This window comes from Phoenix dactylifera, chromosome 3 (assembly GCF_051530095.1).
Source record: "Phoenix dactylifera cultivar Ajwa chromosome 3, Ajwa_hap1_PhDact_Kaust_v1.1, whole genome shotgun sequence".
NCBI lineage: Eukaryota > Viridiplantae > Streptophyta > Magnoliopsida > Arecales > Arecaceae > Phoenix > Phoenix dactylifera.
In genome coordinates this window covers 43,433,839-43,448,330 of record NC_143192.1, presented here as the reverse complement: position 1 = coordinate 43,448,330, position 14,492 = coordinate 43,433,839, and the positions used below count along the sequence as shown (strand labels likewise).

The 14,492-nt window shown below is 37.0% G+C and overlaps 1 protein-coding gene across 1 annotated transcript; it reads left to right on the top strand.

The window, feature by feature from the left end:
* Positions 1 to 2,360: 2,360 nt before the first annotated feature.
* Positions 2,361 to 14,247, top strand: LOC120109125 (DNA-directed RNA polymerases II, IV and V subunit 6A-like). Its single transcript, XM_039122876.2, has 6 exons — positions 2,361 to 2,500; positions 9,880 to 9,913; positions 9,983 to 10,155; positions 10,246 to 10,297; positions 13,822 to 13,889; positions 13,977 to 14,247. The coding sequence occupies exons 1-6, from the start codon at positions 2,463 to 2,465 to the stop codon at positions 14,044 to 14,046; spliced, it is 435 nt and encodes a 144-aa protein (XP_038978804.2). The 5' UTR covers positions 2,361 to 2,462; the 3' UTR covers positions 14,047 to 14,247.
* Positions 14,248 to 14,492: the final 245 nt, after the last annotated feature.

The window sequence follows — 14,492 nt, the reverse complement described above, 5'->3', positions numbered from 1 at the left end:
TAGTTCATCTAATAATTTCTAAGAGAAGTGGGATCTTTACTCTCTCCACCGGTTCTCGGGCCTCTGGTTTCCCATCGAGATCCCAACCGGAAGAGCGCCGTGTGCGCTGCACGGAAGTCAAAGCGGCATGGGTCTTTTAAAACCGTCTCCTATCCCAATTCCCACGAGCCCAGCTTTGCTATTCCCACCTTCGTTCCTTATTCCAGCAATCCTCTTTCGCTTCGTTTCCTGGTCCTCGTGGAACCTAACATGCCGAAAGGGGAAGGACCGACAGAAGGACCGCGCGACTCGTGCCACGTGGCGATGACGAGAGCAGTTGAGGTGTCTATCCGTCGTATACTCGTATCCGAGGTGGATCCCACTGCCTTTGGTTTTATTCCGGAGTGGACAAAGCCGGGCAGATCAGGGTCAAAATCCATCGCCCGCCGCGTTAATTGTTTTGGAAGTCAAGCCCACCCTACCTTACCATAGGTTAGACTCGGGCTACATATGGGCGGGCCCAAGTTCGACAAAGGCAAGTGAATCCGTTTAATCTTTGTTCTCCTTTGGGCCCACATAATTTCTGCCCATGTCGACATGATGAGTTGTTACGTGGGTCTGAAACAATCCTTTTCTTTTCTTCTTTTCTTTTTCTCTTTTTTTTTGGTACATCAGAGGGTGAAAACCCAATTAAAAAAAAAAAAAATATATGGTGAGATGGTTAATGGATCCTCTAATGATCTTTCCGGATCTCTCCAATGGTGCAAACATTACTCCTACCTCGCAATCTTTTGGCATTAGGCAGCCCATCATATCACTTGTTTCTGGTGCATGACAAAATAGAAGAAAAGCTGAAACATTTCCTTAAAAAACAAAAGAAATCGGAGGTTGCAATCTTAGAGTCTCTCTTTCATACATGCTAGGAAATAATGAAGGCGAGGGAAACAAGTCTCCATCTAAGAGTATCCACCAATCTCTCTGTCAAGTTCATAGTAAAGTTCTCCAATCACTGATTCATTGCTGTAAGAATAATGTCGGTAGTTGCAACATGAAGATCCTGTAAAAAGTTTCTCCAAAAAAAAATCTTATAAAAAAAAGGTTAGTAATCTACATTAGATTGAGGGTTTATTTGGTAAAAGATGAAAATTTCACCAGGAATATCAGTGGGATGGATGTAATTAAAGCATATAAGACGTTGAAGAGGCTCGACCTAATAATCGTAAATAATATGTTTAGGCTCATTGATCAACCAGTTGACATTTTTCAATAGATGGTAGAAAAGAGTATTCCTGAACCATTCAAACAACAGAGGGCTGGGTCATGAAATATGCAATGGGTAAATCGACCTGCCTTGTTGGTTGGAGTTTAAGTGAAGAAGTAATCTTCCAACCTTCTACTCAGTGTTGAAGGAGTCTAAGATCAATTGGAATGATGATAAACTTATGTAGGAAATTTTCTTGTCCCTCAAGCTGAAATAATAAGCCATAGAGTTAATGTAAAGCTCAGTTCTATATGTTTAGAACACTAAGCAATAGTTAAGTTGATTACATTATATAGGAAACTTCGAATAGTCGTTATACAACTTTCTAGCAAAGTATCAAAAATATAATACACTAAACGAGCCATTATTAATTAAAAAATTGTCATCATAATCATCATTATCATCATCTAAGATTATAAGGGTTGATCTCTAACATTTACTTTGTATCTACACACCTGTTTGAGGAATTATCTCCAACTAGATTTGAATCCTTGTCCCCTAGCAAGGGGTATCACCATACGAGCAAGTGAAGTGCTTGATAATATTAGGATTTTTTTAGTTAGAGCCAGGTATGGATTAAATTTTCTAGCCTAAACTTTAAATGGGTCGAGTATGAACTACAAGTTTATCCCCAAGTTACGAGGGTGAAGTTCTATTTAGGTTAAAATAATTTAAATAAGCTTATTATGATATTGAATAAAAATTCAAATAATTAGTATTTTTATTAATATTAGTCATTTAATTTTTAAAAATTAGCCGATATTAATTTTAGAAATTAGATTTGAGAGGTTAGATTAGGTCTATTAGGGACAGGTCTTGAAAATATATTAGATTAGACTCAGAATGGGTGACTCGAAATGGCCTATCGGTAGGTATGGATCGAGATGCATTGAATCGATCTCAGGTTAGGGTGGGTGTGAGTAATATTTCGATGTTGTTTGGTATTATATCAAGCCAATACAATACTAAATAAACCATCCTAGTGACCGTTATATCCTCCTCTATTAAGATAATGAAGGGTGCCACGGAACTATAAATTTGGTCCGCGGACCGGACTTAATCTGGAAGCCGACCTTGGACCGGCCCAATATCCGGCCCAATGATTCCCTCGATGTATACCCACAGAAGGAGGTGGTCGATCCGGCTCTCTTGAGGGTTTCTTTCCCCGGAGTTCGACAATAGGGAGGAGAGAAGAGGAGGAAAGGGTGCTTTCGCTTCAAGAATGGCGGACGATGACTACAACGACATGGACTTCGGGGGGTCTGTCCTTCCCCACCTCTCTCTCCCCACCTCTCTCCCCGTTCCCTGAATTCGTTTCTTTGATCGTTCTCTTCTTTTTATCGTTCTCTGTCAATAAGTTCCAGCGAGGATTCTGTTGGGAAAGATTGTGTTTAGATAGAATTTGTTCCAGTTTGGACGTGAGTAATCTGCATTCTTGATTCACTTCTTGTATGGCGATCTTTAGTTGATATTTCTCCGATAAGATTTGTTCAAGTTTAGGTATTATCGGTTAATCTACGTTATTGATTTCTCTAGTTGGGGCGACGTTTGGTTCATATTTCTTATGATAAAATTTGTTCATGTTTAGGTATAGATTACCCTGTATTCTTGATTTCATTTCTTTGTGCGGTGATCTTTTTTGATATCTCTGATTAATTTGTGATGGTGGAATATTGGTTTCTGATTGCTCTTTCTTTTTGTTTGTGGTATAAGCATGTGATGGTTGTAACTGATCTATGTTAAGTGGTTCTACAAGTGGCTTTAGGGCATTGTGTAATTTTCTTGGGTGGACATCGCGCGGGGCCCCGGGGGGGGGGGGGGGGGGGGGCGGGGGGGTTGCCAATGGTATTGAAGAAGTTGATGATTATCTTTATTATCCTCCAGAATTTTCTTTTTCCTTTTCGTTTCTTTTTAATAAAACTTTTTTGGTCGAATTCCACCTTTTGTAATAAAACATTTTGAGAATTATTTTGAAAGGAAATATTCTGCATCGGAAAGCATGTATTATTTGAAATGAAATATGGTATATAATTTGTTTGATGTTTCCAGGAGAATGTGAAGTAGGAAAAAGGCTTGTTATTTGAGGATATATTAGCATAATTATACTGAATTTTAGGCATAAGTACAAGCACATATATATGTATATGTATATGTATATGAATATAATACATTTCATACCTGTGTCTACATTTAGCTCCATCTGTGTTTTTCCCCAATATGGCATTGTACACTATATAAAGTATGCATGCTTTGGATCAACCAATATAGACATGACACTCAAACCTATAATAGTTTTTTAAATTTGATGGATTATAAGAGAGTTAAAAACGTAACTCATAGTTTGTGGTCTTGGTAAGGGGTCTAATTTCTTAGGTAGTTGGGCAAGTTGCTGAACAAGGGTTTCTATGTATAAGTTGAAAATTATGTTGAGGATTCCTGACTTTGTAAACCTCTTCCTATCAGGTTGTTTAACTTAAAGATGAGAGAAGGATCAATGTCCAAGAATTGATTCAAAGTTCTTGGTCAAGGACATTTGACAAGAGAGGGCTTTGTCATGAAATATGGGATTCTAGGCAATGGGTAAAAAGACCTGCATTATTGTGAAGGAGTAATTCTCCAACTTTTTCCTAGGTCTAGAAGGAGTTAAAATGAAGTGAAATGATAAATTTCATATAGCAAATTTTCTTGTCCCTCAAGATAAGCCATAGAATGTAAAACTTGATTCCATATATTGAGAACACTAATTACTAATTAAGTTGATTATGTTAGCCCAGGCAACTACATGGTCGATTTTTTCTTTGCACAGCATAAGTAGGTTATAGATTGGAAAGAGAAAGAGCATAGAAAATAGGATACAGGAGTCTCTCTATTACACAATATGTAGTTATGCAGTCAATTAAAAGATTTAAAAGAAAAAAAAATATTTTTTCCAGTTAAATCTCGATAGTTTAATATGATTAGATAATCTGGGGGAGAACAATTTTGATGTGAACCCTTTGATGGAACTTAATGGATTCAAAAATGAAAAGCCTCAATAAGTGATAAATGCTTCTTTATGAAGCACCAAGATACATAGTGTGCTGGGTACTAAGAATTCTGTATCTTTGTGGTATACTTTGAAGTTCAGATTGCCAAAAGCATTCATGGAGTTCACCCAAATATTGAAGTTGGTAATGGTGAGATATTTGAGTCATGATTGATATACAAGAAGGGCTCTCAGAGACCATACATCTCCTTGTATTTGTGGTAGATAAAATTGATTTTAGATGTGGTCATTGCTGATGGTATAATATCATCTTAACGAGACAAGATTAAGGTTAAATGCTCAAGTAGCATGATAAGAAAGCTTTGTTTATAAGGTCTGAATTTAGCAGGAAAGCTAAATGTATGGTATTTTATTAGCATTTATTCATATGTATATGGAAACTTTTAACTTGACAAGTTAGTTGTTGAGTATATAGCTAAACATACCATGTTTGTTAGCATTAATTCCTATATTTTCTGAAACGAGCTGTTACAAATTGAAGGGAAATAAAAAGATTTGTGAGGCATAAAGACAGGTTCTATAAATAGCTAACAATCCCTACATATCAACCTTCTCTTTGAGAAGCAATGACAGTTACTAGTCCCTTGGCTGAGTAGAAGAAATTTGACCTGATCTTCATCAAAGTATTCAGCCAACAGTAGAGCGGTAGCATCACCCTTCCTTTACATCTACCCAAAAAATGTGGATCTGAAACAAGGCTCGCACCATTTGCAGGGACCTTGAGACAAATCAGAGCCCTTTGTAAATGCACTTAGTGTTTTGCAATAATGAGACTTCGAAGGAGTGGGAGGGTTGGATAGGGTAGGGTAGGGGAGAGGCAAAGGTTTGGTTTATCCTTCCTGCTCATCAGACTGAGGGCATTTATCATTGTATCAAACCACAGCCAGATCCAAGGTTTGATCCTTAATTTAGAGGAGGGAAAGGAAGAGTGCTCCCCCTTTTATGGGGTTTGGTCCGTAATGCAAACTATGATTCCTATTGGAATTATGAATCTTGTCAATTTTCAGGTCTTTTATGCAAGCTTCCTTTTTCAAAAGCATAACTTGAGTCATACATTTCCATTTGAGGCATGAGAGCACTTGTTTCGAAACTAACTTTGAGTTCTAAAAGTTATTATTATTAGTCATTGCTAGTTCGATCATTATGACTTATGAGGGTCAAACATTGGTTTGAAGTTTTATAACAGTATTAATCTCGAGTCATTTTAGGGAAGTTTTTATGCATTTTTTGGTTGAATTAGAAGTCCGAAATGGTACAGTATTGGGTGGGAAGTGTTTTACAGACATCTTAGTTGATGTAGGAATTGTTTTGATGGCTTTTTATAGCTAGGGGAATCCATACCTATGAATAAACAACTTATTTTCTTGATTTTTGTATAAAATTTCTTTCTTGTGGCAGATTCCTTGAAGTCCTAAGGGTCAGGCAGGTAGACATGTTTTCAAATATGTTGTACTTTTATTGCCTATAAGAAAACTTTGGATGCAAGTAATGCAGGATTCGTTTATTTGAAGAAGTTCTGTCTATATGGAGTTACTGAGAGTTTAAACTAGTTGCTTTGGGATGCTAGAAGTTGGAGTTGCTGAGACTAGATGCTATTGGTAAAATCCCCATGATCTTGAACTTCCTTGTGAGGAACCATATGGATCAGAGCGTTGATTTTTGTATACTTCTTATCAGATGTACTTCATTTGTGCAACATGATCATTGATGTGCAAAATTTCACCAATTTCGGATTGTGAGATATGGTCAGCAAGCTAAACATAAGATCTCGTCGATTGCAATATATTGTGAGATATGGTTTTTTTCTTCATCATGATTTATGTGCATGATCAACAAAACCTATGTGTGGTTGAGGTGCATCGAGATATTCTTACCAAATCTTTTAATCATGGTTAAAAGAAAGATTGATGTATAGTAAGATTAGATTCTCGATTTTATCGATGTATTTTTTGTTGAGTATAAGGTTTTAGGAAGTTTAGAGAAGGCCTTGAACTCGTGGATGAATTCTTTCCAAGAAGAGATTGATGAAAACAAGTTATCACATTGGATTTACAGATTATGTCAATATGCTGGTCTTTCTAGTGAGATGCCTATATGAAAGCATAACTTGATTTATACATCTCGTTTTGGGGTGTCAAGTTCTGTTTGGTGTTTTCTTTGCATGAAAGCTTCTCCTAAGATCTTTTTTCCCCTTGTAGAAGCAATTTTAGATATTGTTACCAAAACTTCTTTAGAAAGCACTTTCTTGCTTTAGAAGTTAAAGTACTTTTCTTAAGCAACTCCAAACATGCCCTAATATTACATGTTTTGGACTTGACCTAAAGTCTTACAAGTTTCTTATGATGAGTTTTTGTTTATTCTGTTATGAGGGTTAAAATTTGGCTTGAAGTTTTAGATTATGACTAGTTTTGAGTTTGAGACATTTTAAGAAAGCTTTTCCATGGCTTTTGGGTAGGATTGAAAGTCCTAGATGGCATGGTGTTGGTTGGTAGTTATTTTACAGGGGTCCTAGTTGATTTAGAAGTTGTTTTGGTTGCTTTATAAACAGTGAAAGATGGGCCTACGAATAAACGGTGTACTTTCTGAGTTGTAATTAATGTTTCTTTCTCTTGGTGGGTTCCATGAAGTTGGGTGACCTCTTAGTCCTAGTTTTGTATGGACATAGACATGAGAATTGGATTGGACACATGTCCAAGTGTCTGACTCCACAAGAGGAAAGAAAAGGAAGACACAGGGATACGAGAAAATAATTTTAGGGGATATATAATATTGATAAAATAAACAGTAAAAGATATCATCTATTAAGGTCTTTCAGTGTACACGGTTCTCATTCAAACTTCCCAATAAGCATAAGGATTTAAAGAAAATGATATTTTGCAAAGTTATTTTAGTTCTTTATTCTTGACTAGTCACTAAAAGGAACAAAATATCACTTTTGACGTTATTATATTGGGTTAAACTAATTATTAGAGGAGTCTAGCAATCTACTAATTTCTGAAAGTTGCAACAAAATATACCGTAAGTATCAAAGTGTTTGATACATATCTGATTTGTATATGTATCTGACATGGATTCTAGGATCTGGAAATGTTCAAGTCAAACATCACAACTGTAGTCTTTGATTGAAATAAGGAAGCATATAGGATGTGTAATAATTCATAAATTTTGATGGATTGCATGACACTTGTACTCCTAAAAGCAAACTCAAGGGATCCCTTTTTTGTCAAGCACTGATTAGTAACCACCAGCCCCTCTATACCAACACTAGTCCTCGTATTGAGACCTATTGATATCAATGTTATTGCATCAAGTTCTCTTAGATTGCATTTTCTGTTGTTAACATTGGACTATTCAAGAATATGTCTTTATTTAGTTGCACACTTCTAATTCATGGCACATTACGGCCAATCTGTTGCTAGAAGCAACTACTAACCTTTTCAGTTATCGGCCAATAATGATTATCACTTAGCAAAAACAATTGTGAAGACTTTCCTTAGTTGACCACTAATAAAACATAGCATGCAAACCTATTCCAATACTAAAAACAAGTGTGTCAAGCCTTTACTAACTAGCCAGTAATAATGCATAGCAAATAAACACTGGTTCGTTACAGGAAACAATTGCTAAACGATTCCTTATGTGGCCACTAAGTGCATAGCAACTAATCGTTATTACGCCAAAAAGCATCTTAATTAGATGCATTCAAGGCTAAACTCCCATTACCACAAAAAAACTTTCATTCTGTTAAACCTCTTTGGCCAAGTTATTAAGTTAGCAAAGTCTTGGTGATCACTGTTGCTTAAAGAGAAGAATGGCGAAGCAGAGGAGGATGGACATGACTTTGACTAAGATTAGTGGATTCCCTGCAAGGAATATAATAGAGATTTTGCTGGAATCACATAAATGGTCTCCCCAAAGCATTCATTTGGTGTTCTCTGTCAAGCTCAATGCTCTTGAGAGTGATGGTTTGCTCAACAATACCCTTTGCTCTACTTGGTCTCACTATTTCCCTGATGATGTCCAATAATGACAAGCAAGGCCACTTTTAGCATGGATGAAGTGCAAGGTTGCTTTGGAATAATGTGTAGTGTCTGCATACCTTGTGACTGGGGGGTAATTAAATATGATGACAACAACATCTTGCGAAGTTCTATGGCTTACAGTTTTGGACTAGGTGAGTGCACATATGATCCACATTAGTGAAACAAAATGGTGGTGTGTGGTAAAGCCAACAAGAAGGGGTTGAAAGTTAGTTTCTATATTAGAGGAAGCATAGGAATTGCACTCGATGAGAATAAATTGGAGATTCTGTTAGATGGTATTAGCATGTTAAATGAAGATCCATGTAACACAACCTAAAATGGATGGAAGTGGAGCAGCTGGTGCTATGGTTGATCTTAGATAGTTGGTATTATTGTTGTTGGTTATGGTTACTCGTTGGTAGATCTTTCTGTTCTGTCATTCTTGTTGAACAATAGGTCCCATTTCTCTTGCTAGTGTCTCTTATCAATTTATCCTCTCAAAATCTCTAACTTTTTTATTTATCAGTTGTGATACCTTCAGATACTAAAAAGAATCGTCATCGTTGGTGGTTGTGGCATACAATGTGACCTTTTTAAGAATCGTCATCATTCTAGCCAGTGGTCACTCTCGAGACATTTTCTTTAGCCTGTAGTTGCTATTCGGATCATTTTAAATAAACCCATAATCTTGTTCTTGCTAGCTGTCATAATGTTTTTGCTGAAGTTTTACTTTGAGGAAGCTTTATTGGGAATTAATTTATTTTTTTGAACTATTATTTGATTATTATACTGGTTTACTTTTTATTTATTGTTTTTTCAGATTGCTTAATGGTGATCACATGTTATCAGACATGGTTGTTGTCCACTAATTCCATTTCAAGTAGTTTGTACCTTTTTTTTTTTTGTTTTCGAGGAAGTTTCTACTGTTTTGTGTGGGCTATATCCCATACTGTCCAGGAACATCCAAATTCGGTTCTTCTGTTTCTGTTTCAACAGCTTATGGAGCTGTTATAAAATTGTCAAGGAGTTTAGTCTTTTAGTGACATTCCAGCAGGCCATGACTGACCATAGCATCTAGATTTAATAGTCATAGTTTTAACTTCTTCTTTATCATGCTTTGCTTAATCTTACATTTTATGAAGACAGTATATTTTTATGGTAAAGGCTGATTGCTGGATGCCAAGAGTTGATTGAATTCACTTGAAATGAGTCCACACATGCGACAGTAGAATGACATATTATGATCCATTCTAGAAATCATATTTTTCCTCTAGTTTTTAGCCAACATTTGTACAACTGCGACTAATACTACAAAAGTTTATGCATATCCTTATGGTAGTGTTGCTCATGCTTTTGTGATATCTAATGACTTGCTCCAAATTAGACTATTCTTCAGTTATATCATGGTTATCACCATTATGCTGCCATTGTTATATTTTCCCTAAATTCTCTGATCATTCTTGTTCAATATAATCTTATGTCTATTAAAATCTTAACTTATTTCTTTTGAAGCTGTTATAGACTTAAGGTTCACAAGTTACTCCATGTTGACATCTGAATTGTTTATGCAGGTATGAAGATGAGCCTCCAGAACCTGAGATGGAGGTATGAGCTAACCGTTTTTCAATTCAATTTATGCAATTCTACCCCTTCAAATGATTTGGTTTTGGGCAGGAAGGAACAGAAGTGGAGCCAGAAAACAACAATGAAGATGTTCCAGATGATGTCGTGGGTGCAGAAGGTGAAGAAAAGGAGCAACAACCTGTCGAACGGCCTCGGAAAACATCAAAATACATGACAAAATATGAACGTGCTAGAATCCTAGGCACACGAGCTTTGCAAATTAGGTTTGTGCTTCAACATTTTAGATTTCAAAACTGTTCATGCAATTTCATTTTCTATTAACTCTTTTCTATTTTTTGACTCTGATTGAACAGTATGAATGCACCAGTGATGGTTGAGCTAGAGGGCGAGACTGATCCTTTGGAGGTAAGATTGTGCCATACAAGTAAGATCTTCTCAGATTGATTAAGAACAAAAATTCTGCTGTGTTTTTTCCTAAGTTTTATTTTATGATCTTAGATAAGAATTTGATATTTAGTTTTTCATTGATAAGCACCTACATTCATGATATGTTATAATGAAGAGTTCAGATTGTTAATTAAATATAATTTGATGGGTAGCTCGGGATTATTTCATATGATGTGAGTAAATTTGCTGATGGTTGTAAACAAGGTTGCCTACGTGGGTTTAATGAAATTTTGTCAATTGCTTTAGAAGAATATGCTCAAGGTTCACCGAACTTATACTAAGGGTCGTATTGGCCGGGTACCGGTTTGCTTTGGTAAGGTATGCACTGTATCAAGCCGAGGTGTACCAAAGCCAAAGGATCATGAGAAGAGGAGGGGAGAGAGGGAGAAAACACTAATCCTAATCCTAGGAGGAGGAGAATTGTGGGTGGGGAGAGAAGATGAAGGGGTGAGTGGGGAGAGAAGATGAAGGTGTGAGTGGGGAGAGGGAGGGGGAGAGAGAGAGATGTACGGTGCGTTGGTGTCGATTGAGAGCATTGGGATTGATGTCATCATAAGCATTGATGTTGGCGTCAGCATCATCATCAGGTACTGGTAGAGCCTCCGGCGACGGTGTGGTGGAGTTTCGAAGACCCGGTTCATGGTGGAAAGGGATTAAGAGAGAGTTAGAGAATGAAGCCACAAAGGGATTGAGGGGGGGGGGAGGTATCAAGGGGTTTTGAAGGTTGAATCATCTAGTTCTTGGCCGGTTTAGTACGGCCCGAACGTTGGTTCGAGACAATTTGCAAACCCTGGATATGCTATTTTTTTAATGCATATCTTTTTGGAATAAGTATAGAAAATTATTGGTGAATTAGGACTTCTTTATTAACCAATTCATCTAATGAGATGAAGATGCTAAACTGTTGAAGAGTTGTAGCGATTTTGATTTATAAGAATATAGGTCAAAAATTTAACTAGATGTCGATGAACCAAAGCTATGAGTCAGCGTAGGATTATATAGGAGATAATGGCGGGGAAAAGATTTAGACAGGCAACTGGTATACCAGCAAGCCAATTTGGCTTTTATGAATGAGAAAGTAAATGAGGAAATGTTTTTTTTTATTGCTTATATAGTTGGTAGAAAGATTTCAGGGGTCATGATCAAAGGCTACTGATGGATGCTTTATCAAATGGTTATCATATTTAATGTGAAGATAAGGCTAGAATGATTTGTTTGACTCATGGATAGACTTCCCAACACAAAAACTTTTTTGGATGAGAATTTGCATGAGGGCCTGTTTGGTTGGAGGTAAGTCAAAAATAGTTTAAAAGTTCGGTACAGAGAAGTGGTTTATCAAGAATCTGCAGATCACTTAAACCTGTTTGTCTGTATGAATGAAAGTCTACTTTTTTATACTTTCAATATTTGTTCTGTAGTAAGTTACATGGTATTGAATTATTAATGAAGCATAATTATCCAGAAGTGCAACTTCCACGCCATTTGGTTGGAAGTCAAAATCTTAACAATTGGGGTGCCTGGGAAGCTTACTTTATAACCAAATGCTAGAAGTGCCCAATTTCACTTGACGTCTCCTATGCACACTTACCAACAAGCAAACAGGCCCTAAGAGGAACTTGTGCAAGTCGTCAATGGAGATCACTTGACAGCAGAGTATGTTTTGGTACCAATGTTATCAATGGTTGATTAGCCACGGAACACATGCTGTCTTCTTGAATTGACTAGCTAAATTGGCTTTAGATGCCTTGTTGTTCTTGAAGAAGTTTTGATGTGAGCGTAATATGGGTCGGTAATGTGCCTTTGGCTACTTTTAGGTTTCTTTAGTCAGTTAAGATAAGGATAGATGATAACTAGTTCATGGGCCTAGATCTGCTGGTTGGTATATGAGGGGCATATTGTGGTTGTGACATTGAGTTAATTTTTATGGAAGATATTTTGGTGGATTTTTCCCGTATACCAGTTACGATTAAAGAGTTCTACATATTTCTTCCCTCCCTCTTTTTCTCCATTCTACCTCCTAATATCTTTTTCTCCTTCCCTTTTACTCTTTTCAGAATTCTCTATTCTGATGCCAAACTAGGGTTGTGAAGGGAACCGTTAGAGCACAAGGGTCTAACAATCATTTGAGTGAAAAGCAGATTATATAGAATGCGGATATAATGGAAAATAAAGTGAAAAATGAAGCATCTAACATAATCAATGGATAAGATATGCTGCAAAGTGACTATTTTCATTATAGTCAGCTGTGGTACAAATGGTTGGGAAATAGATTTGGCATTATGAAAGGCTGAATAGAAGAGTTACTATGGTGTATTTTCATAGGCATTTTTTGGAGACTTGAGGGAAAAAGATTAAAAGAAACAATCATGTTCGAGATATAGCAGGTTCCATGCTGGCCAAAGTAAATGGATGTAGCAAGAGCATTAGAGAGAAAGCTACTTAGGTGGTAGTTCTTGAACCAGGAATATAAGATTTGAATAAGGTCTCAAAAAAAGCCTGAAATTTGTATAGGCAGAAGATAATGTTTTTGAACTTTGATCGAAGTGTTTTTATTGTCTACGATGGATATATGAGGTATCTTGAGGCAGGACATAGGTAGTGGTAGGAGCAAAGAGGGGAATACCTGAGATTACATGGACAAAAAGGCAGTGAAGAAGCATATAAAGGTGTTTTACCTTAGTAGCAAACTTAGCCTTTGGCAGGAACGGATGACTCAGAAGAATCTCGATATCTGATTCCAACTAGTTGGCATCAGAGATGCAAGTGGGTTGAGTAGACCTACCTCTGACTATTACCTCTACTTTATTTGCACCTACCTGTAGGCTGTAGCGTAGACACATCACCTATGGATTGTGAATGGATCCAAAATTAAGAATTGAATTCCAATGGGGTTGGAACTGATTTGTAGTTGACTACAATGAAATGGAATTGATTATCATAGCCCTTCAAATTGAGACCTGACCTGAGATTAAACTGAAAAGGGACTGGACCTGCAGCAGGCCCTCAGCATGCCTAGTGCATATGTTGTTTAGGTCCACATTTTACTCTGGAGCTTACTGAGGTTCCTTCAAGGTAAGTGGTATCCAGATTCAGCCTAATCCACTTACACCCCTGTTTCTTCCATACCTGCCAGCTGCTAGAATCATTGGAATTACCTGCAGGAGGGTTGATATTAGGTTGACAGGCATCATCTGTGCTCAGTCCTATAGATCATCCTCCTATATTTTGCAATGAATCCCATCTTTTGGTGACATGGATTTATGGCAAAGATGATGATTGATGCTCATGTCATGACAATGTTTTCCCTCTGGGTATATGGAACTAATTTTTTTTTAATATTTTTCATGGTCTGTTTTAGATACATCTCTAACCATTCATAAAAAATCGGTTTGGCATGCTCGCACATTTTCCTGAGCAATTCAGGTATTAGATTTTGGTCGTTCAGAACTGGTCTGATTTTATGACTCCTTGTGCCATTTTAGATTGCAATGAAGGAACTTCGAGAGCGTAAGATACCATTCACAATCCGGCGGTATCTGCCAGATGGAAGGTGTGCAAATCAGTTAGTTCAACTAGTAATTTTTTTTTCGAAGTAATTTTATCATCAAGCATGCTGATGTTGACTTCATTGTGACAGTTATGAGGACTGGGGAGTCGATGAACTTATAGTGGAAGACTCTTGGAAGAGGCAAGTTGGCGGGGACTGAGTTATTGCCTTCATCACTTTGTCATTTAGATGCTCTGAAATTTGGACATTTTCTGTCTCTGTGTGTTTTATATTTTCGTATCATCTAGTTTCTAGCGATGCTTAGAGCTGTCAGCCTGTTACCCAAGCTTCCGTTGGTGTACTACCCTTGGACTTGCTGTTTAATGGTTAAATCAGGTGCAGTTTACTTGCTTCTGAACCATTTTTCTGGGGAGGCGTTTTATAATGCTACCAAGTGTTTGCTTGCAAACTCGTGAAGGTAAACTTGCAGCTTGCTTGCTTCTAAACTGTGGGTGCACATCAGAAGCATGGTTATTGTTCAGAGAAGCAAAATTGAACTCATAGGGGGCTTTCTAGTTTCTAGTAGAATCCCATGCTTTTCATTCAAATTTATTTCCATCTGTCTTGAGTTTTCATTACTTATTTTCTGGATATCTGTAACTGAAC

Excerpts from the sequence above, each read along its gene's own strand:
- LOC120109125 (XM_039122876.2), top strand. The coding sequence starts at position 2,463 with ATGGCGGACGATGACTACAACGACATGGACTTCGGGGG. Across the intron at positions 9,914-9,982 it reads CTCCAGAACCTGAGATGGAG|GAAGGAACAGAAGTGGAGCC; the intron begins GTATGAGCTAAC and ends GGTTTTGGGCAG. Across the intron at positions 10,298-13,821 it reads GCGAGACTGATCCTTTGGAG|ATTGCAATGAAGGAACTTCG; the intron begins GTAAGATTGTGC and ends GTGCCATTTTAG.